Consider the following 27,103-nt stretch of genomic DNA (forward strand, 5'->3'; position numbering starts at 1 on the left):
CCCCTAAAAGAGAAGTAGAAACTCAGAGAGGCAGAAACTCAATCCTCCCACCTTTGTTAATGGGCCATTAAGGCCTGGGCCAGTCTATTCTACATAATAAAGATCTACTTCCTTCAGACATCACCCCCCAGGTTTCGGCCAAACATAGCACATAGACAACCTACAAAGCTAGCTATGACCTCTGACAGCAACCAATCAGAATAATGTTCCTGAGACCCAGGAAGAGAGGGCATAAAACCTAGGGGCTCTCAGCATCGCTTCCCTTTTTTTTTCCGCCCAGGATCTCCAAGCCATGTGATCCTGTTCATCAGTAAACTTTTCCAAGCAACTTCCATGAATCCAGTGTCTTTTTCCCCACTTGAAACTGAACCCAGAAAGATATTTCTTCCAACAATACATTTACCCAGCCTCCTGTCTGTCTGCACACACACATACACACATTATTTTGACTTAGTGGAATGAGGAAGAATCCTCCTTCCTCTTCCTCCAGGACATCTAGTTTCTAGCCACACTTCCCTAATACGGTTAGAGGGCAAACGGGGTTTCTGAGATGGAGAAATCTTTCTTTCACTTGGCCACATTGTGCAAGTATACCTGTGCCACTAATAGGCGCCTTGGGAATGAACCGCTCTGCTGAAGATTGATAGACCTTGTGTGCATATTAAAGGCAAATGTTACTTCATGCTATGCCTCAAAGCAGCATAAATACTTGAAAAGTGAATGTATATTGCAAACACATCTTTCTGTTTTATGTAGCCACATTCTAGCTTGCCCAAGAGGTATTGCAAAATCGAAATATTTTCCTAATCAGTATATAACATTGTGACTAAACAGAGAACTACTGTTATAAAATTCAAAAATTACACTTGCATTTGCATTGCTCTGGCTCTTGTGAAACTGATCATCAGATACTGGGGAAATTTAATTAGATATAGCAAGATGTTTGCTTCATGTTTTCTATGAAAGCCAGTTTTAAAGCTTAAAGATTCAAATACTACTTAGTGAATATCCCATGAAAATGTTACATATTCGATCAGGGATAACTCCTGCAACTGGGTGTACTTATTTCCCACCACCATTTTAAGACAGATAATATTTCTTAGGGCATATCTGTACTTACTATTCAAACTGCTCTTGTCCTATGCTAATGCTGGCTTGACTCTATACTGGCTTAAGAAAATCTACACTGGTTTAAGAAAATCCTGTCCAGACATAATTTTGGAAACTTTCAATGTTATTCAATCCAGATTGCAGGCAATTTCATCTGTCAACTGCTCTGTCACCTTTCTGTTCCAGGAAAACAATGGCCAATCGCTTTTCTCCCTTTGGGAAGCAATCCCTGCATATATATACTTGTCTGCCTGAACAGCTACTCCTTGACTTACCACTGGTTGCTTAATGGCCACTTGAAGCCACAGTCGAGCTCCCAAAAGCTACTTACAATCTGGTCCTGAAGTTGCAGATGCTGCTGCCCCTGCAGCTGTTCCCCCTTATGATCGACTGCAGGGACCCTGCAGCCACCTCCCCTCCATTCTCCCCATCCCCAGGGGATCCCTGCAGGCCTTTCTCCCTCATATCAGGTCCTTCCAGACTGCTTTAAAGTAAACCTTTCATTCTTTCCATCCTACTCTACTCTGATAGGTGGTATAAGATAATATGTTCGACGAAAAGAAAATTTAAAGGCAAAAAGCTTCACTTAGAATGCAATATTTTTTTTGTTAATGAACAAGCCAGGCCTAAAATTGGATTAAGACTCAGCCACACCCAGCAGACTATGACTAAGGAGAATCAGCTGCTTTTAATTAATATGTGCACATACAGTTGTACAGAACCTAGCTATATCATGCGTTGGCTCAGGGCTAGTATAAGATAGATATACTATATCTTTATAGTATATATTATTTCATATATACAGAAGCCTGATGATGGCAGATGAGATTCTGCCGAAACGTTGCTACAACTTTAAAAGCACAACTATAATGACGTGGGAAAATACCCGAACAAAGCTGAATACCATACATGTAAGTACCCGCGAAAACTTAAGAAAACAAATATTTTATATATAATATATACACATACATACAATTGTTGGAAGAAATATCCATCTGGGTTCAGTTCCAAGTGGGGAGAAAGACACTGGAAACACGGAGGCTGATTGGAAAGATGGTTTATTGATGGACAGGACCACATGGGTTTGTAGCCCTGGTGCAGCTGAACACATGGAGTGGAGAGTGAGAGGTGTTTATGCCCTCTCTGGGCTTTGAACTTTAAGCCCCCTGTTCCTCTAGTAAGGGCATGTATTCTATTGGTTGCTGTCAGACTCCCATGGGGCTATGCAGGGGTCATGTTTGTCTTGAAGTCAAGTTTGGTTGAAACTTAGAGGGTGATGTTATAATGAAAGGGCTTGGTTGTACCATGTGGTGAACTCTGCTGATAGATAATCCTATGATGTCCTGGAGGGTCATGTCTTAATCTTATCACCCTGGAGCTGAAGGTCTAATTGTCTTGCAGATAGGCTGGCCCAGTCTTAATGTGCACCAAAATATCTGTTGGGAGCAGGGAGCTGCTCTTTGTCTTCAAAAACATGTTTCTCCTTTTCTCATCCAGGGAAATATAATATTCTGCCTTTGTAATATTTGTTAGAATATTTCATTCTTCTAGAAGAGGGGTGAGTGCTAACTTTCTACACACACACACACACACACACACACACACACATAGATAGATAGATAGATAGATAGATAGATAGATAGATAGATAGATAGATAGATAGATAGATAGATAGACACACACACACACACACACACATACATACATAATACATACATACCCAGTTTGGGCTTGAGGTCCATGCAAGAAACCAACTGTATTCGGTAGCAATGTACATAATGAGACTGAGACGCCACAGAAATGGTGTTGCAGTTTTTTCCTTTGGGCATAAATTGTCACCCTCCCCTTCCAGCAGCAATATCCTTGAGAATGTCTACATACAGCATTTTCTAGGACTACTGCTTAACCACAGTCAGCAGGCAGCTGCTATCTGAGAGGGACAAGGCTCCTAGACCTGAGTCTAGAATAGATAGGCGGGTTTGTTTTTCTTTTTCTGAGAAGCATTCTCATTTCACATATTACTAGAGCTATGCCTGAATATGCAAGTATGAATGGATTCTTAAAGCCTCTGCACTCTGCCCGAGAAAGGTCTTTTAGCCTTCTGGAGCACTGAACGATGATCTAATCAGGAGTTCCCCAACATATTTGGCTTTGTGGACCGGCGGGGGGAGGAGAAGAGGAGATTTGCACAAGCAACATGCACATGCCACTCACTTAAGCAGAGTGCACGTGTGTATTCGCCTGCTGTTCATGCAAGTGATGCGCATGCACACTCGCTGGCCGGTTCCGTGGCCCGGTTGGAAACCCCTCACAGCCCACAGGTTGGGGAACCCTGATCTAATCTGATGTAAAGACAACAAAAATGCATATACCTATAGACAGTTAGACTTACAACCATTCATTTAGTGACTGGCTGTTCCAAGTTACAACAGCACGGAAAAAAGTGACGTGTAATTATTTCCCACTTACGACCGTTGCAGCATCCCACATTTGTCATATGATCAAAATTCAAGTACTTGGCAACTGGCATGTATTTATGGTGGTTTCAGTGTCTCTGAGTCATGTGGTTCAGTGTCTCTGAGTCACCCTTTTGCAACCTACTGATAAGCAAAGTCAAATGGAAAACCAGCTCACTTAGCAAGCGTGTTACTACCTTAACAGCTGCAGTGACAACTGTGGCAAGAAAAATCGTAAAATGGAGCAAAACTCAATTAACAACTATCTTACATAGCAACAGAAATGTTGGCTTCAATTGTGGTTGTAAGTCTAAGACTACTGGATATGGATGAGATTGCTGCCACTAGCTTTTGGAATGCTATAATGTAAAAAAAAAAAAAAAACCATTATTGAATGCAATTTACTTTTTCTTAAGTTATTTTTTGATTTGGTTGAAGGCCGCAATAGGCAGGCAATTACATGATCACATGAAACAAATGATTTTTGGAACAGTTTTCAGAGATGTTCTGTTTTCTTTTTTAAGGTGTGTGTGTCAAGTTTTTCCAATGAATCACCTGCCTGTTTTGTTTTAAAACATAAAACTGAGGCAAAAACCACACCTTCATTTATTGGCAGACAGCTGCTAGATTCTAGCACTATCATTTCAGGATCATTTGGCAGCAAAACAAAAAGATTTGGGAGCTCTATGTATCCCATAATTTGTTTCCCCAGCAGGGTGGATAGTATGTAATTAGCCTACCAAGGATTCTTAGAAAATATACTCTGATTAATTTGAGCATGTATGGCATATGTGAATTGATGTAGATAATCATACAAGCTATTTTAGCTGGAGATGTTTGCTATCCATGAAAGCACAAACAATTGATCTGGTCTTACAGATTAACAGAGTTGGAAGGGACCTTGTAGGTCATCTAGTCTACACATACATCCGCCCAAGCAGGAGACCTTATACAATTTCTGACAAATGGCAGTCCAGTCTCTTCTTGAAAGCTTCCAGTGAGGAAGCTCCCACAACTTCTGAAGGCAAGCTGTTCCATTGGTTGATAGTTCTCACTGCAGGATTTATCTTATCTGTAACTAATTTAGATGGTTTTCTAAGGCCAACAGCCAGTTCCAGCTATTGTGAAAAGTCCCACAGGATGCATAATAATAATTTTCTTGAAAAAAAGATGAGTCATACAGATTCAAATCATTCACTTTAAATTCCGGCCTTTTTGGTTAAATAAGAGGCTGTTGATTTTGAAATTTCAGCTGGTAATCAGCAGGGTATCTTGTTATTTTATGAAGTATACCAATATAAAAAAGATATACGTATTAGGCCTAAATCCATTCTAAGCCTAACTATGCTGCTTGGCAAGAGTAATTTCTCAGCACTGAGTTCATTTAGAGGATTGTGTTCAGTTTAATCCCTTTGATGTTAACATTACAGATCTTTGAGCAACCTATTCAGTTGGCCTGTAACGGAGTTAAAACACCCCTGGGATTGATATATAAATTCTACCGGCTGCTTAAAAATACTTAACATTTCTGCATGATATTTTGTTGTTTTGAATTTTATGCACAGTATGATACTTTGTGGAAGTTTTTCTTAAAGAGTAGCTTGTTGTTTTCTAATGGAGCAAAAGACACAAGAAGAAAACAATCAAACAATAAAGATTGTGTGGCTAGAAACTAGATGTCCTGGAGCAGGGGTTGCCAACCTTTTGGACTTCAGGGACCACCATACATTTAAATCCCGAGGACCGCTAATATGAATTTTTTAAAAAAGATAATATATTTAATATAATTTTTTTATATTAAATATAAATTTAATATTAAAATTTATATATACATATACATATACATATACATATATATATTTCTTAAGTTTTTGCGGGTACTTACATGTATGGTATTCAGCTTTGTTCGGGTATTTTCCCACGTCATTATAGTTGTGCTTTTAAAGTTGTAGCAACATTTCGGCAGAATCTCATCTGCCATCATCAGGCTTCTGTATTGTGTTTGTTGCTACAACTTTAAACCCCAGCCACAGAATTATCAGAAAAGCCATAGAGATTGAAAAAAGACCTGAAAGCATGAATAAAAGAGATGATTCTACCAGACTGTCAATTATTTGGAAGCCTGCACTCACAAACAAAAAAATCTCCACACCACAAGCCAGGCAAACACCTGGGCACAAACAGATCCCCCGATACCTCCAGCTCAAACACACTCCAACCAGGCACCCAGATGAAACCTAGCTACCCAACAAATGATAGCCGTCCATTTACTTGGAGCCAAGCTGCACTAAAAGCCTCCAATACAGGAACACAATGTGGCCAGCCAATCAAGACAAAAAAAGCCACAAAACAGACAGAAGATATTAGAAACACCAATCAAGCAGAACACAACAAACTCCAAGACCAATAAACACAGACCAAGACTCCCAACCAATCAGGATGAAGAAAAAAACATTCTGGCACAGCAGTAGGATAGCCCCAAATTTAAAACTGAAACAACTGTAAAAGTCTGACTCACAGACGAACACAATACAGAAGCCTGATGATGGCAGATGAGATTCTGCCAAAACGTTGCTACAACTTTAAAAGCACAACTATAATGACGTGGGAAAATACCCGAACAAAGCTGAATACCATATCTATATATCTATATCTATATCTATATCGATATCGATATCGATATATATAGATATAGATATAGATATAGATATAGATATAGATATAGATATAGATTTTCATAGATTTTCATAGATTTTCATGGGTACAGGTATGCAGGTCTTGGCGTGTTCGGGTCTTTTCCCGTGTAAGATTGAGAGTATCTTGGCAATGTTTCGACGAGGTCCCACTCACCATCTTCAAGCTGGATGGGGAGGAACCGACCCCCCGAAATAGAAAAAAAGTAGAGCCCCCCCCCCCATCTGGTCTCCTGTCATTTCATATATCTCCCAAGTCAGAGGAAACCTCTCTCTCCTTTGCCAGGTGTGGCTGCCTAGAGTTGGGGGAGAGAAGGAGGGCCGGGCTGGAAGCCTCCCCCCACCTGCACTTTCCAAAGAGACAGAAGAGCGGGCGGGCGGTGTGTGTGTGTGTGTGTGTGTGTATGTGTGTGTCTGAGCTGAGGGGCCTCGTGGCAACTGCCGCTGGGAGAAGCAGAGGCAGAAAGGAGGCTTTGCTCTCCTTGGGGGGGCTGAACCCCTTGGCCGCCCCTCCAGATGTTTAATTATGTCATTCCAAGTTGCGGAATGAGGATGAAGTCTCACATTTTTATCAGATTCCTGTGAAAACTGACTTCTTATTATAGAACTATTCTTTCAATGGGACGAAAATCCCCATTTTTATGTCATTCAACCAATCAGAAAGTAATGTTGAAGGTTTGTTCCCCCCCATCTTTCCAACAAGACTGCATTTAAATTAAAATGGTCTAGGCTAGACAAGTGTAGTAAGCCAAGGGAATCTTTCCATCCAATTTGTACATTCTAAGACCATGGACAGATCTGAATAAAAAGAAAAGAATTTTATTATTAAAAGAAAAGATTTTATTATTCATAAAATCCACATTGCTTTCCACATGTGGCAAGACAAACTCATTTACTTGCCAGGGTGCTGTTCAGGAATGCCCCTTTCTTTCTGAAGCCCAGGGATGAGGCTTAATATCTTCTGTGTTTCAGCAGGATTTTATAGGCTAAACATCAGCCCAAAATCACCCATTATCCTATTCTAATGATACAGTTTAGTCTGACTTAGAGCCAAATGTAATCCTATATCACACACACACACACACACACACACACACACTTGCCTTTATGTACACTGAGAACATATGCACAAGAGAAAAATTCCTTGTATGTCCAATCACACTTGGCCAATAAAGAATTCTGTTCTGTTCTGTTCTGTTCTATCCTATCCTATCCTATCCTATCCTATCCTATCCTACTCTACTTTATTCTACTCTACTCTACTAAATAAGCAAAAGACATTTATGATTATTTTGTTTTGTTTTCTGGCTGCATTATTATCTGCTTTTGTGAGAAACGTTCTGCTGCTTGCCTGAAACCCTGATACATATGGAAGATTTGTAAGTTTTCTTTGTGAGATGAACTTGTGTTGCGTGAACAAACGGCCACAATTCCACCACATATTTATTAAAATAATGGGACAATATGAGAGTGCTGCTCTTTGGATCTGTGTTAGGAAAACCATAAATTAGGCGTAGAAATGTCCCAAAAATTCATTGCTTGAGGGAGACAAACTTGGTTCATATTTGGCTCCTATGCTTGACAAAAAGAGATGTCTCATTCTTTGGGTATTTGTTTTTTGGAAACCAAGTAAACATGCCTGGTCTAGACACTGCTGCAGAGCTGGGACTGACAGCATTTGTTAAAATTTCTTTGGGAAGACCTTGGCTAAGATAGCAAAAACCAAAGACTAAACTCTCAAAGGAAGCTAATGGTGTCATGCAATTTAGAATGCCCATGGGTGTTTGAAGGCCTTCTTTATCAAGAATAGCTATTGGGGATTCGGGTTTTGATCCTCAAATCCATGTTCAAAGAGCCATGTTTTTTAAAGCTTCCTGAAGTAAAGATATGATCCTTGTATCTCATGGGAGGGCCTTCTACAGATGGGGAGCTCCTAAAGAGAATGCTCCTCTTCAAGTGTTCTCTCATTGAACATCTCATATGGACAAGGACTCTCAGCTGACACTCTCCACAGGGCCATCTTGGGAAAGCAGATTCTATTTGGATTACATAGTCTCAAAGATGACCTAGCTCCAAGCAACAATGGTCACCAGGGCTTTGAACTGTAAACAGAAACAAACCATAACTAAACTTCTCCTTTTAGGTTTGCCCCAGACAAATGCAAGCCTCTAACACTAGTTACAACTCTTACAAGGTCCTACTTGGCCTTTAAGGCCAGTCCCAGGTACAGGACAGTAGTGCACCCGTATAATAAAAGTGGCTTCTCTGCTCTAGGAATGGTCAAACCACTGGCATACCAACCCTCCTGGCCAAAGCTGCCACTTCCCATTTCTAGCAGGAGATATAGTCCAAGAATGTTGCTTGGGTACTAGGTCTTTCTAGAGGAGCACAACTCCATCCAGAGTTAATATTGTCCCCAAGTCAATTGATTACTGCATCTCCATCTTCCTAGAATCTACCTCTTTCTTCCCATCTAGATCTTTATAGCTTTCAGACTTTGAGATTTCCATTAATCTCCTGGGCACCCTAGGGTAAAAATGTATCAATGGGTATTACTGATGATACTGGTACCTAAACTGCTGGGTGAGGATTTTGTTTCTCACAAAGAAGCCTCACCATATATCATCAATGACAGTAACCAATGCAGTTTTATGTCTGTGCCTGAACCCTGACTGAAAAAGATGAAGATACTCTACTTCTTCTGTATCTTTTTGCATCAGTCAGCTCGTCTTCTTCGTCTTTACTTCCTCTTTTACCGCTTCGGGTGGCGATGGAGATACCAAGTTCTGGTTCTTGCTCTTCTGGCAGCCCCAATCATTGTTAATTCATGTTGTATTGTGCCTTTGATTTTGTCTCTCCATCTTCTTTTCGGTCTGCCTTGTCAAATGTTCTTTGACCTTCTCTTTTGGTGTATGCCTTGTATGGTATGGATTGACATCATTTCCTCATAGTATTTCCCTAAAGGAGCAGATTAGAGGCCTGGCAAGTTGTCCAATGACTAGATTTAGGATCTATTAAGGAAAAGTCACACTAATTTCTTCAATTGCATCACTACCTGTCCCTCTCATAATGAGATAAATCTAACTGGTCCCATCACCCTATGGAGATTTGTAGTACCAGTCAATCTGTAATCACTAGAAAGAGATTTGTCCATGGAAAAGGTGAAATTCTTATATCTCCTACTACCAGACCATATTTCAACCATTCTGTGGTATAAAATAAGTTTAATGTGTAGCCTCTTTTGTGTATTAGGTGTATGATGATTTGGGGAAAACCATGCTTGTTATGAAATCCTGAATAGCCTAAGTAGCCCAGGCAGAATAAATAGAAATCACCCAGTATTATCAACCTAGATGTCTCACCTAAATCACCTTTCAACTAACTAGGTTGTTCTAATTATAATTCAAATCATGTAATTGGAAGCTGAAAGACTTAAATTTTTCATTGTTTATAAACACTAACTATAGAAAAAAACTCAGAGTTGTCATCAAGAACATCAACAGGCTGAAATAATTGGCAACGAAAAAGTAATGTTTTATATAAGAAGTTGATACAGGAAGCAGCATGGCTTGATGCTGGCTCTTCATTTGTAAAGCACTGCATTGAAAAACATGGCGTACTGCTATTGAGGTTAAACAAAAGCTAGCGAATTATGTGAGAACCATTTTCTGTATTACATGGATAATACTTAAGTTAATATTTGCAAATATTAAGTGGAAACAATTATGGGCAGTTTAGAACATAATACCTAAGGCACACCCTTTACAAAGCAATTCTAAAGTCATTTCTCCAAAATGAGAGATGAACAGAGCATTTTTACATGGCACACTTACCACTGTTTAATTTAAACCAGGGTGTGTGCAATTAACTATTTTGGGGTTTGCGTGAGAGATTGAATCATCAACTAAGCACCGGGGCTGGGAGCCATTACACAATACACAAGACAAAATGAGATTCAATGATGTCTATGAAGATTCTCAATCATCCAGGTCATGGTTGCCCCAAAGGTGCTTTTTACAATCAGAGCTGAAGAAGCTTCTTGGATGAGAAGCAAACATCTTCAAAGAAAAACAAGGAAGTCCAGTTGCCTCTTGAAAAAAGCACCTTGGCAATTCAGTGACCTTTGTCATTACTGGCTACTACTGTACTGCTGATTTCCAGCAAACCAGCCAGCCACAATTTTAACCTCAGGTATTGGGTGAACGGTGAACCCAGACCAAAGGTTAACTACTAGCTCAATTGTGATGTAAGTCCGCCTAGACCACCAGGCCAAGCCGACCAGCAACTTCAGCTTCTGTCCATTTCTCTCCCGCACAACCTACGCGGGCACACGCGAGACCTTTTAGCTAAAGAAATAGCAAGAGGGGCGGGTAACCTCTCTTTCTCAGGGCCCACCGCCGCACACAGTCGCCTTATTTACAAACGTTTCGATGCTTTTCCCCGCCTAAAGCCTAGGCGTCGCCATAAGGACGCCACCGGGCGGGCTCACAAGTGACTGGCCTTCCGGCAGGATGAACCTTCTCCGATCGGCTGAAGGTTGTCCCAGGCGGGGCCGATGAGAAACCAGCTCGGGGTGGGTGGCGAAGCGAAAAAGGCGGAGTCTGACCGGGAGAGACCTCATCTCCGGAGGGATGCCAGAACCAGTCAGAAGGGCGCAGGCCGGGCTCCGCTGTTTAGCGCCCGGTGTGGGGGGTGTAGCTCTTTCTCCGCCGGCCGTTCTTTGTGCCCGTAGCCGCTATGCGGGATTACGACGACATCATCGCCTTCCTGGGCGAGTGGGGCCCCTACCAGCGGCTCATCTTCTTCTTGCTCAGCGCCAGCATCATCCCCAATGGCTTCAACGGCATGTCCGCCGTTTTCCTGGCCGGCACCCCCGAGCACCGGTGCCGGGTGCCCGCCAGCGCCAACCTGAGCGCGGAATGGTTGAACGCCAGCATCCCGCTGGAGGAGCGCGACGGGCGGCAGGTGCGGAGCCAGTGCAGCCGCTACAGCCTCGACGCTCTCATCAATTTCTCTGCCTGGAACCTGGTGCCCGGGCGCGATGTCAACCTCAGCCAGGTGGAGCGGGAGAAATGCCTGGATGGCTGGGAGTATAGCCAGGAGGTTTATCTTTCCACCATCGTCACGGAGGTAAGCGAGTCGCCCGATGCTTCGGGGCAGGGATGGCGGGGAGAGGAACCGGAGGTCGCGGCCCGCCTGTGTTGTTCCGGGGTTGGGCTGCAAGGCGTCGGAGAGGTGGGCAGCAGGCTGGCGAGCGTGGACCGGAAAAAGCGGCGAGAGAGATGCAGATAGGGCCATGTGAAAATAGGAAACCGCCGAGGCAGAAAATGGAGTAGGTAAGGGTCGGGGAGCAAAGGTGAAGGAGGCTTTACTGGGACCATGTTGTTGCGAGGCTTTCCCAGCAAGAAGATGTATGTCTCTGTGTCCAAAAAGGACCACTTGGACTTCTTTTTTTTTTTTTTGACAGACAGACAGACACACAGACACACACAGAGAGACATAGACAGAGAACGCATGGTTTGTTGCCCGGAGTGTGTGTGAGAACACGTGGCCCGCCTGCGATCGCGTAGCTACAGTGATGGTGGTTTTCACTTTGGCGGCCCCGATTAATTATTGCCAATTTCTCTGGAAAAGGGAAGGGTTTCGGAGCTGAGCCTTTGCGAGATCCTTCCTTAACAGAACGTCCTTCTGGCGATTTGGAAAAGTCCTCTTCGTTAAGAGGCGTTTTTGTTCTGGCATCGCTCGGCGTTTTTTAAAATTTTGTCACTTACGGGTTTTTTCCCCCTCTGTCGCTCCTCTTTCAGGAATAGTGGATTTGGAAATAGCGATGCTTTGTAATGCCTGTGAAGTAACTGGACATTAGCGATTTGTGATATTATTCTGTGTTTGCATGATAAAGCCTGTCTGAATAAAGGTATAGGATATTATCCGTCATAATGTTGGCAGATTGACGTTATACAATAATACCCGCATTTCTATTTACTTGGGCATTGAAAATCTTAACCTTATTGCAACTAGCATTTTCCAATTCAGTCGTACATATTCAGCAGGGCTACATGATGCTTTTGTATATAGTATACATTTACGAACAGATGCTACTTATTCACACGCACAAACAGAAAAATAATCAACCATAGATCCAGAGACCATCAACTTCATAAATTTCCAGATGAACGGAGAAGTCTTAACCTTAATAAAGATATGCCAATCGTCGAAGGGCCTTTTCACAATTGACCGCTGTTATTTCTAATGGTGTGAATAGCTTGGTCTGCAGGGAGAATCACCAGTGTCAAAATAGCAGTATGACTGGATACTTGCACTTCACCTCTTTTTAACATTCATCAATCTGTTGTGCTTGCCATTTCAAAGTGGTTGGCACTTACATACCCCAGGAACATTCTTGGTTAGGGCCGTTAAATGGACACAACATTGTTCTATGTCCCATTTAAAGTAGAGTAGGGTTGTGGGGGCATGGCCAGGGGGCATGGCAGGCTTGACTCACTCATGTTGGGGGTACTTGTGGTGGCCAGAGCACTCTGACAGCTCCATTTTTGGCTGCGACGGCCTCCTGCAACTCTCTGCCAGCAAAAATGGAGCTTGGGAGGGCTCCATGCGGCCTTTGTGAGATCCGTTTTCACTGGCAGATGCACTGCAGGCTGGTCTTTGCTATTTCCAGGGCGGCCCTGCAGGCCAGATCTAAGCACCCCACAGGCCAGCTCCGGCCCCTGGGCCTTCAGTTTGACACCCCTGAAGTAGAGCATAGTATTTGACATGAAAAGGTTGACAGCAATTATCCTTATGCTAACCAAATGCATTTCAGTATTTTGAGTTTCTTTATATTCTTCTTATTTATCGGACCATGACTTAAATAGAGAAAAGAAGTTACACTGATGTAACATGTAGTAACAGGTAGCAACAGAGTGGGAACTTTGGCTGTTTACGGAAGTTAAATAGTTAAATAGACGTTAGAAGTTAAATGGTTTAGTTATTACTTGCATGGGAGATAATCTGGGAATTCTAGGTCTGAAAAATCAAAATACATGCTCGAAAGGGGCAGTGACTAATCTTTTCTGTCATTCTGCCAAGATAGGTATAGTTGCCAAGAGTTGAGCTCAACTTGAGAGCTTTGTAGGATGTGTTGAAAAGTGCAGGGGAGGAAAAATTCAAATGATTGTTTATTCCTTTTGTGTGTTTCTTAGCACATACAGGCTGATAAGGGGGAAGGATTATCATTTAAATTTCACACACACAAAATGGATTTTCAGAAATCAAAATGCTAAGATAGCTTTTAAAGGAGATGTATTAATTGGAATATACTGTTCTGGGGGGAAATGATTGAATATCATACCTTGGTCAGATCTTATGGAATTTTGCTTGGCAGGCAGTATTCAGCATTACTACCACCTTCAGCTGCTCTTGAGGTGTTGTACATGGTCTTGAGTTGCCATTGTCTCCCATGGCTGTCTGGAACAATAAAACAGTACAGAGTTTTGTTCCGATGGACACAGCCAACTCTAAATGTTTTAACAACCTGTTGTTTCTTCATCATCATATAAAATAAATTATTAGTTTGAAATATATCCATACTATTTACTTATCTGCCCATTGCTATTTTGTTGGATTTGTTGTACATGGCAGATTTCTGGGAGAGAAACTCACTCTGATTACTTCCCTAAAAACCAGAAAAGTGATCTAAAACTTTTTTTTAAAAAAAAGATGGGGCAATAAGAACAGAAATGTCTCTAGGAGGTAAACCATTCCTATTATCATCCTTATTCTCACTCACCTCCAAGGCACCTTTGTGCAAACTTTTTTTTTTTGCCACTAGAGCATCAAATCATATCATAAGGCAGCTTTGTCTTCGCAGCACTTCTTTCTACATTTTCTTCTATAGCGCATGTGCAGACATGTGAAGTTGTAACTGGATGGGTTTCTCTGCAACAGTACTGTTCCCAACATTTGGCCCTTGTATCATGACATCTTGCATACCTGTTTACAGTAGTCATACCTGTTTACAGTGTTCTTGCTAAATCTACCTAAAATGGGCTGAAATTCATTGGTGTGATTTCAAGGTGTCTAGGGTCATAAATGGAATCTGATTATATCTGTATGCGGGCCCACATGTTCCTCTTACTATTACAGTAAGCCAGGTAGTCCTAGTTTGAGAATTCGGGTTTTGTACGGTAGGTAGTTCTGTTCCCCAGCTCTTAGATCATACACTGATGAATATATAAATTGTCATCCTGCAGAGCACTATATCTGGGTAAGTTAATAAGAGGTGGCATGGTACAACCACAACACTTCCATCTTCATAATTATGTTTTTAAAGCTTTTGCACAGTAGACATTTCTAGAGAGAATATAATGGGACTTTAAAGATTCCGGATTGGATCAATGGAGATGCTGCTAAGTTTCTTCAGGGTCTTATTCCTATACAAGGGGAAACAATGATGGGTACAGATCTGCAGTAGATATATCTTCACAGGTGTACAGATTGGCAAAGATATCAGAAGCATTGATGTTATCTTGTTCTGTGTAGGAAAAAGGCACTTGGTTAAAGTCAAAATATGTGCTGTTTGTCAAGTGTTTGATCAGAATGAAGTAGGTATCATCTAAGGTCCCAACGCGGTCGCGACCGGGCCGGGCTGAACAAGCCTCCGGCCGCTGGTGGGCGGCGCCTTGGGGGGGGGGCTGGTTTGATAAAAATGGGGGGGGGGGGGCGCCACCGAGAGCTTTCGGGTAAAGCCATTCTGGGGCTCACCGAGTTTGGGCTTTTGTAACAAGCGTTTATGGGCGGGCGCCGGGTGACGCCGGGGGAACCGGGCGGCGAGGTAAAAGGTGGGGATCCCTGATCTAATAAATGCAACCGTTGATGATTCAGTAACTTCTATTCTGGTGTTTTAATGTTAAAATTTATGGGCTTAATTGATAAACTTAAGAGACTTTTTAAATCCACCTCTACACCAAAAGTAACGTTGGATCTGGCTTATTTTCTAAGTTGTCATTCGCTATCTGAAGACTTCCAAAGCAAGTTAATCTCTTATATACTGTGTGCATGTCACAAGGAATCAAGGAGTCTATTTTTTATTTATTCTGACCTAATTTGGATTATGACTGTAAGTATTTCAGTAACTTTGAACATAAAGATACAAATACAAATAAAAGCATATAGATTTCTAGCCCACAACTATCCATATAGTCAGAGGAGAAGCTGCAGGTACAATTTCTCCTGACATTAGAGATCCCAACTGTAATTTCACTATATGGAATTCCAAATAGTGATGATAATAATGGAAAACCAACTATCACAAAAATTAATTTATTTTTGCTTTATTTATAAGATTTGCATTTCTGCCACCTTCCGGACGTCTCACAACAACAATATAAACCCTGAACTTCAAAAACAATAACATTGTTAAACACAACCAAAGCCTAGTACCTCAGTAATCCTCTTGTGGTGCCCCAGCAACCAGCACCAATGACACTCACTCTACCCGAGCACCTAGTTAAAAAACCAAGGCTTGATGGCTTTTTGGAGGACTATAAGAGTGAGAGCTGGTGGATTGCTCGTAGGAAGATATTCCATGAGTAAAAGGAGTCCCAGAAAATTCCTGCTTCAGAGGTCTGATGAGATGGCAACATTTTAGGGAGGAGACCTGGAGCTTGCCTACCCTATCCAATCTGATAACCTGATTCCATGCCTGATAGAGCTTTAAAGCTGATAATTAGCATTTTGAATTACATTGAAATTAGTAGCTAAATATATGTCAACCTTTCAAGGTATATCAGGTCAACAGATTATAATAGAATCTTGAAACCCATCAGAATTTCTCTCTGCTTGATATATCAAAGATAATCAAGGCAGGGTAACCTTGAGTTTCTTTATTACCACCCCCTCTTTCTCTGGGTTGAGCTGGTATTTACATAATTACTCTCGTATTCCTTCTTCAAGGTTATGTCCACACTGTTCTATAGCTTTACAATTTTTTTAAAAAAGGTGACTGGAAACAATAACTCTAAAACATATCTATTATTTCTAGGATTCTCAAACAATCGCTTTTCAGTAAGATGGAGAAGAGGTAAACTAGTTACCAGCCTTAAGTGTACCTGTCCTCTTATAACACTCCCTCTAACAATAAAGACAGCATTGGTCAGTTTTAGTACATTGGGCTAGTTTACCACAAACACAACCAAAACTCAGTTTTCACTCAAGAATGCAGGTAGTCCTTGACTTATAGCTGTTCATTTAACAATGGTCCAAAATTATGATGGCCACCCAAAACATGGCATTACTATCCCCACGGTCATGTATTCATGATTGGGATCCTTGGTAACCTGTTTGCACTTGGCACTGGCTGCCAAATGCCCTGGAATCATGTGATCGCCATTTGCAATCTTTTCTGCCAGCTTCCCTAGAAAGTCAGTGGGGAAGCCAGCAGTGAAGGTTGTAAGATGCTACTGCCTGTTGATAGGATCATCCCAGGGGGCAGGCCTGATGATATCAGGAACATGGTCTCAGTGGCCATCAGACAGGGCCTAGCTGAGGGTTTTCAGCAATTCCTTCGCCCTTTAGGGGGCAGTCACTCTTTGGCTCCGGTCTATTCCCAAGAGGTCCCCCCGGCTCAGAGAGGGTTCCCCAGGCAACCCCAGTTCAGTTTCTCATTGGCCCAATCAGACTGGGGAGAGGATGAGGACAGAGATTACACCAACCCTTCTGAACATAGTTGTTCCTCCATGTCTGAGGAAGAGGAAGGGGAGATCAGGGACCCTAATTTATCTGACAAAGAGGGGCTTAGATCAGATCAAACTCCCTCAGCAGCGGTTTTTCAGTCTTCTTTGTTCAAACCGCTTCTCCATAAGGCCCTTGTCATTGCCCAGTTAACTCCGGAGGAAGTGGCTCCAGAACCCCAAATGACCTCCAGTAGCCACGGTGACTCCCTGTTCTCAAAGCCTGTGGTACATATAGAGGTTCTTCCATCCCCTCTGCTCTTTCTGGACTTGGTTAAGGAACAGTGTGCCTCCCATAGGGCAGGGCCTCGGCTGTCATTGCACGACAAGTGGTTTTACAACATGGGTCCTTCCTTGGCCAGCACTCTTGTGGTTCCAGCTGTGGATGCCCCAGTGGTTGCCTTGTTCTCAACATCGGGAACCCCCACTGAGCCAGAGGATGTCCTCAAGGCTGAGGACAAAAGGTCAGACCAAACACTCAAGCGCACGCGGTTTTGGCATGTTGGTAAATCAAATTTCTTACATAGAGGATCATCCAGTTGCGTCAACTGATCCCCTCAACCAGGGAAAGGCACACGGAACCCAGAGGTGATCTATGCTATCAATGCATGGGTAGTACGGGAACCTTTCGGGCAAGGATTGGAAAGCCACCCTCATGTAAGAAATTTGATTTACCAACATGCCAAAACTGCGAAAGCACATGTACGGGATCTTCCACACTGAGCTGTGTAGGTAGAAGAAGGCTCACTACATATAAAAGGTGAAATGGGACGGAGGGTGTATTATGTTATAAGGAAGAGCCGTTTCTGCCTACCCCCTCCACAGGACAAAGGACAATGCTGCCTAACGTCCACCCCAAAACACAGTCTGGCCAATCAAACGTTCCGATCTCTAACACGAAAATAGAACAGGATCCCTTATGCCCAAACAATTGCACGGTATGCCTTAAAACTGTGTTCAGAGAAAGGACCATAACTACAACTTTGGTGTATCATACCCATTACAGGTGTGAAGGGCACACTACTGCCTGTTGCTATAAAGGAGTATGGTACTCAGTCTGTACCCTAAAGAAAGAGTGCTATGATCCCAAGGTTAATCCAGCTGAAACATGGTTGATAGCCCAAGCTAGGGGTCACAAAGAGAGCCCCATAATTTTCCAGACACAGATATTATCACCCACTAGCCCAGGTACAATCACAATTGACGTCTGCAAGGTAGCTCAGTGGCCTACCTCCTGTGGGACCACCCTATCATGGCACAGAACGTATTCCCAATCTGATATTTATATTTGCCCCTACCAATACCCTGGAAACACGGGAAAATGGGAATGTAGCAGTGCTGTTGAAAGGTACTGCCCAACTTGGAGTTGTGTTGCATGGGCCACTTATAATCCAAATAAGGGCAAGGGAACCTATCTTCAGATAACCAGGATACCTCCCTCTGAAAATTGTATGCCATATCAATGTAATAATGTCAATATCACTATACCTAACCCCCAACAATGGATTTCAAGATATGGGTCAACAATGGGAATTAGATTGTGGGAGCAAGGCACTGATCCCGGAGGTATAATACATCTGTCCCTGGAGACCAAGTATCACCCTACTTCTACTAACACTAGATATTTCTCTGAATTCTGGCAGGAACTTGACATTGAATTTCAACTGTCCGAGCAGGCCCGTAATCTATTCTTGGAACTGGCCTCCACTATAGCACGCACTCTCAATGTTACTAGCTGCTACATATGTGGTGGTACCAAAGTGGGAGATCAGTGGCCATGGACTGCTCAGGAATGGAACTACTCTAATAATTATAATTTAACAGCTATGCCAAAGCATCAGCCCCAATCTAGGTGGGAGCTCCAAAATCCCATAGTTGCCCAATGGTGTCTGGCAAATTCACAGGAAGGGGGTCCATCGATAGGGGAAATGGATTGTCTGGAGGTACCTGAATGGAACCCGTCCACCGAATCTTGGGAATATTGGCCCAATAATACCAACCAATTCTGGTCCAACTATTCATTGGAGAATATCACCGAAGCGCCCCCTGGTGTACACTGGATTTGTGGAAGTATAGCTTATAGCACTTTGCCTTTAAAATGGAAAGATGCGTGTACTTTGGGAATTATCAATCCAGCCTTTTTTATGTTGCCACTTCAGATACCTCAAGTAGTTACAGCTGAGCACTGGGCCAGTAGGAAGTTAAAAGCAGATTACAGGATTGGGGATTGGAGTGACGACGAGTGGCCCCTCCGAACGGATCATACATTACTATAATCCGGCTATGTGGGCGGCTGATGGCAGTTATGGGTATCGCACCCCAATATATATGTTAAATCGTATTATCAGACTTCAAGCCATTGTGGAACTGATAGCCAATGAAACGGCTCAGTCCTTGAGCACCCTAGCAGCCCAACAGAAGAAATTTAGGGATGCGATTTACCAAAACTGTCTAGCCCTAGACTACCTCTTGGCGGCTGAAGGAGGAGTATGTGGCAAGTTTAACCTTACCAATTGCTGCCTGGAATTTGATGATGTGGGTGAAATCATTAAGCAAGGCGCCAGACGTATAGAAAATCTTCCTCATGTACCCGTTCAGAAATGGAGTGGCCTTGACCTTGGTGAAATATTTGGCACATGGTTCCCTAAATTGCCTGGCCTTCAGGCGATTGTGGCACTTGTTGGTCTGATTGCTGCAGGGTGTGTAACTCTGCCATGTATCCTCCCTATCTTTGTCAAAACAACCTCAAATAGTCTTTCTTTGCTAGTGGAGGAAAAGGCTGCTGATAAGGCTATGGCCCTTTGGGTAAATGAGCAGGTAAATACTTACAAAGAACTTGCCCCTTTGTGTGAAACTGCACAGTAATCACTAGATTAAAGTGGAGTTTCAAAGGGGGGAATGAAGCAGTTGAAAAAAGCATATAAAGCACTTTTCATATTTAGTACAGGTCAACAAGTCATATTTAGCAAAGGTCCCAGTTTCCCGTAGCTTTGCTTAACATAACATTGTGTAAACCCACAATATTGCTGAACTCAGGAACTTGAATTAACCACGTTACTGTAAACAAGGGTGGACATGGAAAATAACTGATGGCGTAAGATAACTGAGTAATCAAAATGTACTTTTTATTTCCTTTTTATATTTCCTTAATAGAGATGTATACAATATTGTCCTTATTTGGTAAAATGTAATAAAAGGAACGCCCAGGTCAAACCTGAGGTCATGATGGGTATAAAACGCTTCTGGGCTTTCAGTGGGTTCCTGCAATACTAAGGAGGGTTTTGACATGTTGACTGTAGGCTTTCCTGCCAGGCGGATGGCTCGCACTACCAATGACTGGTAGTTCTGTAGTTTTTCCTTGTCCTTGTAAGGATCCCACTCGGGATCCTTGGACAGGAAATGAGTTTCAACAAGGTCTGTTAGATTCCTATATACTGTGACATCGGGCTTTAGTATTTCGATCACTGCAATTTTGATTTTATCTCTTTCCTCAGGATTAAACGGGGTCCCCATAAGCTGCTGAATGTCTAACCAATTGGGATTGTGTGCATCTACTATCGTCTTCACTAAGTCAGCTACTTCCGTGGGTTTTTCACTGAATGGACCATAATGTAGTTTCCAATTCAGTAAGTCTGAGGTGGTGAAGGGTACATGTTGGAGTAGTGAAAGAGTGGCAGACTCAGAGGGGTTCTGGGGGTTAATTGCCAACTGGTCAACTCGCCTAAGGGGAGCAACGAGGGAGGCCTGTTCCGTCTTTGCCCTAGTTCTAGCTGCCACGGTTTCGGTCTCATGCTTAGGGCTCGCGTGGGAATCTGCCCATGACTCTGCTGGGGTGGAGGTTCCCGGAAATGGCCGGTCAGCTTGAGCTGATCGATCATGGGTATCTGGTGGATCCCTGGGGCTTCTCAAAAAGGGGGACAGTCGGTCTAGTCGGGCCATAAACCCTGGTACCCCTGATGATTCTTCTCCTTCAGACGTGCTCTCTAGGCCTTCTGGAGGCACATATTGTTTGTGGTATTTCTTCTGGACAGCTAGGCAAGACCTGTATAGTTTTCTTTAACCTTGTAAGGGACACATTTCGTGACAGCAAAACTTTACATTGTTGCATTTTAAGCTTTTTAAGCCAAGGGGGAGGGTGATTCAACAGGTCAAGCCAGACATCTATATATGGAGCCTGGTCTGGGTGCCCTAGAGTGGGATGAAATACTAACCGATGTACCTGTACTGCTATGGGAACATCCAGTGTGCCTATGGAGGGCCACCAAAACCCAAATGTCAGCTATTCTGCCTCACAAAACTTCTGTAGTTTGTGCCTGCTCCACTTAAGGCCATAGTCCTGGGACTCATACGCTTCCTTGAAATGCTTCAGCATGACACCTAGCGGGGTCAGGGGCTTACTTTCTCCCCCACCCATGAGCCACCCAGGTCACCAGACAAGACAGTTGGGAAAAGGGATTGGAGAGGAGGGTATGGGATCCCTCCTTTTCCGAACACACCAGGGATTTACACACACTCACGTCCGACCCAGGGAGCCGGATGTGCACAGTCTCCGATTGGAACTGCGAACGCCACTCGCTTTCTACTGGCCCACGGTGCTGGACACTCACAATTGCCAATGGAAACCGCAGTAGTCTTTCACCTCAGTCACTTCTGACATGTCCTCCCACCTTTTCCTAAGAGAGGGTGATCAGTCCTCTCCTTCGTCCCTGCTTACAGGGAGTGATTATTTTCCCAAATCCAATACTTGCCTGCAGGCGTCTTCCTTCTCCACGGCCAGCTAGAAGGTGTCCTGGTCTCCTCACCTTTCACCTGTGGTTCTTGGAGGTGTCAATCACCGCCACCAGAGAACAGCAGTCTCAGGAAGTCCCTCGGATTCAAAGGACCGATGGCGCCTGGGATGTTCCCTTCAACTCACCGATGCATTGGCACTCGGGATGGACCCTCCAGCGGGCCTCAGGGCCCCCTGTGTCCTGCCGCGGTCGCCATTAAACGTTGCAGCAAATCTTGCTTCCAAATCAGGACACAAGACCACGAAAGGTTGGAGAATACAGGTTTTATTTGCACAAAGTGTTCAGAGCATTAACATGGCAAATTCTGAATCCCTAGTGTTGAGGTAATTCCCCGTTAGGAGAATGAGCGCATACAGGGAGACGTATTTGGGAGTAGTGTTTGAATAATACACACACAGTACACAGATACACGGTACAGTAAATGTAGGTTTTTACTTCCAGGCAGTTTAAGCAAAGTTCAAGATAAGCAGTCCAAAAGTCATTCACAGGTAAATCAGTCAGTTTTTCAATCCAGGGATAATCCAAATATCAAAGTCCAGTGTCAAAAAACAGTTCAGTATCAGACTTACATTAAATCCAGTAATATCAGTCAATTAGAAGTAATGGAGCAACGGTAATACTTTCCAACAGAAGGAAACAGAGATACACTCACACTCTCTTCTGAGACTCAGACTAAAACAATCCAGGTTTCTGGCTCCATCTTATGGCTGTTTGAAAAACCACACCCAATTGCGGTTTTTGCAATCTCTTAAAGACATAGTACTAAAATGTTTATCCTGGTTTATATATTTCTAACCCAAATACCTGTTAGGTGACTTATATTCCTAACACCTAGCTCTTCCTGAGACATTATTTTTATACCCATCATGACCTCAGCTTCGACCTGGGCGTTCCTTTTATTACATTTTACCAAATAAGGACAATATTGTATACATCTCTATTAAGGAAGTATAAAAAGGAAATAAGAAGTACATTTTGATTACTCAGTTATCTTACGCCATCAGTTATTTTCCAGGTCCACCCTTGTTTACAGTAACGTGGTTAGTTCAAGTTCCTGAGTTCAGCAATATTGTGGGTTTACACAATGTTATGTTAAGCAAAGCTACGGGAAACTGGGACCTTTGCTAAACATGACTTGTTGACCTGTACTAAATATGAAAAGTGCTTTATATGCTTTTTTCAACTGCTTCACACCCACCAAGCAGTGCCTTGGGCAGTCCGGGCTTGCACAGCAGCCTCTTTCTTCACGAGGGCATCTCTGCAATGGCTGCGTCAACTGCAAGATCGGCTTCCTCCCACCAATTTTAGGTCACATCAGGACCTAAACAAGTTCATTGCAGTGGCAGAATTCACGGCGGAATTCAGCCAAATTTGCAACAAGGGCCATGGCCTCATCGGTGGTGGCTAGGAGGCTCCTTTGACTGTGAAATTGGCAGTCTGATTCCTGCTGAAACTGGAAGCTGGCCTTCGCCCCTTGCGCTGGGGACAAGTTGTTTGGCGACGTCTTGGTGGAATCCAGGGACAAGAGGAAGGTTCTCTCCTCATCAGGGAGGAAGTCTGAGTTCTGTCCTGCTCCTTACTATTGTCCTTCTTCCTACTGGACCAAGTTCTCAGCTCGCTTCTCCAGGGGCCAGAGGACATTCTCCCCTCATCAGAACTGCGTTCTGAGGCGGCAGGTAGACAGCAGCAGACTTCGGGTAAACGGCCCTTTCGAGTAGGAGGAGGTTGTTCTTTCCGACACTCAAAGTGAATGCCCCTTCTCCCCACCCATCGGAGGTCATTTAGCCTTTTTCACTTCCAGAAGGGAGGAGTCGACATCGGGCGCCTGGGTGCTCAGGACAGTGAGGTCAGGCCTCCAACTGAAGTTTCTCTCCCCACTCCCAAGGTTTTTTGTCTCCTGCCCGATATCTAGGGATAGTTCGACATGGGCCCTGATGGAATTGGCCATTCAACACCTTATGGACATCAGAGCCATTCAGCCGGTTCCATTGGATTAACAAGGGCTTGGTTTCTATTCTCGCCTCTTTGTGATCCCAAAGGCCTCGGGGGTGGCGAGCCATTTTCGACCTCAAAGTTTTGAATAGATTCATCCCGTACAGGCATTTTAAGATCAGATCTTGCATTCAATTCTAGAGAGCGTTCAGGAGGGCGAACTCCTCTCTTCAATAGACCTTACAGAGGCTTACCTCCACATTCCTATCTGGCCTCATCACTGCCAGTTTCTTCGTTTCTGTTACTAGAACAGGCATTTCCAGTACCGGGCCTTTCCTTTGGGCTTTCATCAGCCCCCAGGGTCTTCGCCAAAGTCTTGGCGGCATTGGCAGCTTCACTCCGAGTGATTCCAGTGAGGGTCCAGTGTTATCTGGACGACATTTTGATCCAGTCTACATCAATGCAAACCGCCTCTCACAACTTCCACATCACGCTGCAGTTCCTGCAAGACCACGGGTTTTTCATCAACTTCAGGAAAAGCCATCTCAATCCAACGACCAAATTGCTTCATCTTGGGGCAGTCATCGACACATCGCTCTTTGAGGTTTTTTTAAAAAAAATTTTTATTGATTTTTTAAAAACAAACATAGACAAACAAAACATAAAACATAAAAACATAAAACATCTTTTTTGAAAGCAGCTTGATCCCGGGTTACATCTCTTCGTACAGACACAAATTCAAATTCATGCTCATTTTTATATACCATTCCCACTCTGTGAGGTTTTTCTCTCCCCAAAACGCGGAGAGAGCCTCAACAAGTTCATCATTCAAATTCAATGGCAGTGTACAGGTCCCTTGTCCCACCTGTCCAAGCTTCTAGGGAAAATTATTTCCTGCATTGGCATAGTCCCGTGGACCCACCTCTATGCCCGGACTCTTCAGTGGTTCCTGCTGCCCTTCTAGTGGGCAGGAACCAGCCACTCTTCCACCAGGATTCAGGTTCCACCTCAAGTCCTTCACTCCCTCAGGTGGTGGCAATCCCGGCTGTCTGGAAAAGGACATCCATTCAAGGAACCAGACAGAATCCTGCTCACCACAGATGCCAGCCTCCAGGGTTGGGGGGCCCATCTAGCTGATGAGATTGCCCAGGAGTCCTGGTCTCAGGTGGACAGGGCTTGCCCCATAAATTGGTTGGAGCTCAGGACCATCTTCCTAGCCCTGAAGCATTTTCAAAACAGGGTGACACACTGTCATGTGCTAGTGATGACCGACAATGTGGCTGCAAAGGCACATGTAAACAGGCAGGTGGGGGACCAGGTCCAGAGCCCTTATGAGGGAAGCAGAATTTCTGGGGCAGGGGGCGGAGACTCACCTTCTTTCCATCAGGGCGGATCACATTTGAGGGGTCGACAACACCCAGGCCGATTGGCTGAGTCGGTCCAGAGTCAACCAGTCGAAGTGGAGTCTCCATCCGTCCTTGTTCCTGGAGCTGTCCCACAGATTCGGATCTCCGGCAGTAGATCTCTTTGCCTCTCCTCAAAATGCTCAGGTAAGCAGATTCTTCACCAGGTATTCGACCCAGGGAGCAGAGGGGACCAACGTGCTTCAGAATAGATAGCCACCAGGTCTCCTCTATGCCTTTCCCCCTCTTCAGATCATTCCGGCGGCCATTCAGAAGATGTTGAAGGAAAAGGCAGAGCTAATATTCCTGGTGCCCCATTGGCCCAGGAGACCCTGGTTCGCTGACCTGGTGAATCTGTCTGTAGCCCAGCCGTGGAGGATTCTGACCAACAATATCTCCATTAAGGAACCTTACTCCACCCGGATCCTCAGTGGTTTCGCTTAGCCATCTGGTGCTTGAGCGGCAATCTCTGAGGGACTCTAATCTGCCTGATAGGGTGATAGAGATTATCCATGCTACCTGGAAGGTCTTCTGTACTTGGTGTGCCAGGTCAGCCCGAGACCTCACTTCTGCATCTGTGTTAAAGTTTCTCCAAGATGGGTTAGATCAAGGCTTAGCACCTAACACTCTGTGTCGTCAGGTGGCGTCTCTGTCATCTGTTTTGTTCTGGGAAGGCTGTTCATCCTTATCCCTCCATCCATCAGTCCGCAGATTTCTGAAAGGGCTTCTAATCTCCGCCCTCCAGTGGTTCATAGATTACTCTACTTGGGACCTTCCTAAAGTATTACAGGCCCTTACAGAACAGCCATTTGAACCCCTTAATTCAGTGTCCCTTCAATTTTTGACTCTCAAGGTGGATTTTCTAGTGGTCATTACCTCGGCCAGGAGGGTGTTGGAACTAGCGGCACTCTGTTTGTCAGGACCTGTGTATTTTCCATGAGAACAGGGTGGTTCTCAGACTGGACCCTACGTTTGTTCCCAAAGTGAACTCTTGGTTTCATCAGGCACAAGACATTGTGTTGCCAGATTTTTGCCCCAAGCCTTGCCATGACTTAGAGCGCAAATGGCATACATTTGATGTAAGGTGAGCTTTCTGGATATACATCAAACATACTGCGGCCTTTAGGAAGTCTGAAGCTATGTTTGTCTCTTTCCAGCCCTCATCTTTGGCGAGTAAGACTTCCTCATCTACCATTAGTAGATGGATTAGAACTTGTATCTCTAAAGCCTACCAGTCTTCGTCCCTGCCGTTACCCAGGAACATTACAAACCACTCCACTAGGAGTGTGGCTACTTCCGCTGCCTGGAACACTTAAGTGTCGCTTGAGGAAATCTGCAAGGCGGCTATCTGGGTGTCCCCATCACCATTTATATGCCACTATCGACTGGATTCGTTTGTCTCCTCTGAGGCAGTGTTAGGACTACGGGTCTTACAGAAGTTTGTCCCACAGTCGGAGTGAGTGGACCAGACGAGGGCCCTCCCTTGGATATCCAGGCTTTGGTATGTCCCATCCTGGACTCTCATCACAGTGTGGATGAGAATGGGCGTTGGTATAATTACCTGAGAACGATCTTTCTATCTACGCTGCAAGACAGTCCAGCCCCACCCTTTGCCATCTGGTCCTGGTGTGGGGGGGAGGTGATTTCATTGTCATATTTTCTCTTCCAGATGCACATGATGTCTGTCACGTAATCTTCGCCTAAAAGCTGGAGAGCCAGCTAGGGGTTGGCTTTTTATATAGTGGCAGACTCAGCTCGATGACATCAGAGGGAGGAGTCATACCCCATCCTGGACTCTCTTGCAGCGTAGATAGAAAGGGCGTTCTCAGGTAATCATACCAACGCCCAATCTGAAGATATTCAGCTTTGTTCTTGCACCCCACTTAAGGAGTTCCCTTCAGTGCACAGTGGGAAACTGGACTCTTTCAGCAGACAGCTCTATCAGCAAGCCCCCAGGGACAAGATGGAGCCAAAATCCAAGCAGAGGGGCAG

The 27,103-nt window shown here is 43.9% G+C and overlaps 1 protein-coding gene across 1 annotated transcript in view; it reads left to right on the forward strand.

Annotated features, from left to right (window-relative positions):
* Positions 1–9,780: 9,780 nt before the first annotated feature.
* The window catches only part of SLC22A4 (solute carrier family 22 member 4), a 66,990-nt gene continuing 49,667 nt past the window's right edge, over positions 9,781–27,103 (forward strand). The window contains exon 1 of the mRNA XM_026687570.2: positions 9,781–11,389. Coding sequence (XP_026543355.1) covers positions 10,997–11,389 — 393 coding nt within the window. The 5' untranslated portion in view covers positions 9,781–10,996. The remainder of the gene's footprint in view (positions 11,390–27,103) is intronic.

The sequence above is a fragment of the Notechis scutatus genome, chromosome 2 (genome assembly GCF_049901735.1).
Source record: "Notechis scutatus isolate UNSWTSFEM ecotype Mainland chromosome 2, rNotScu1.2, whole genome shotgun sequence".
Taxonomy (NCBI): domain Eukaryota; kingdom Metazoa; phylum Chordata; class Lepidosauria; order Squamata; family Elapidae; genus Notechis; species Notechis scutatus.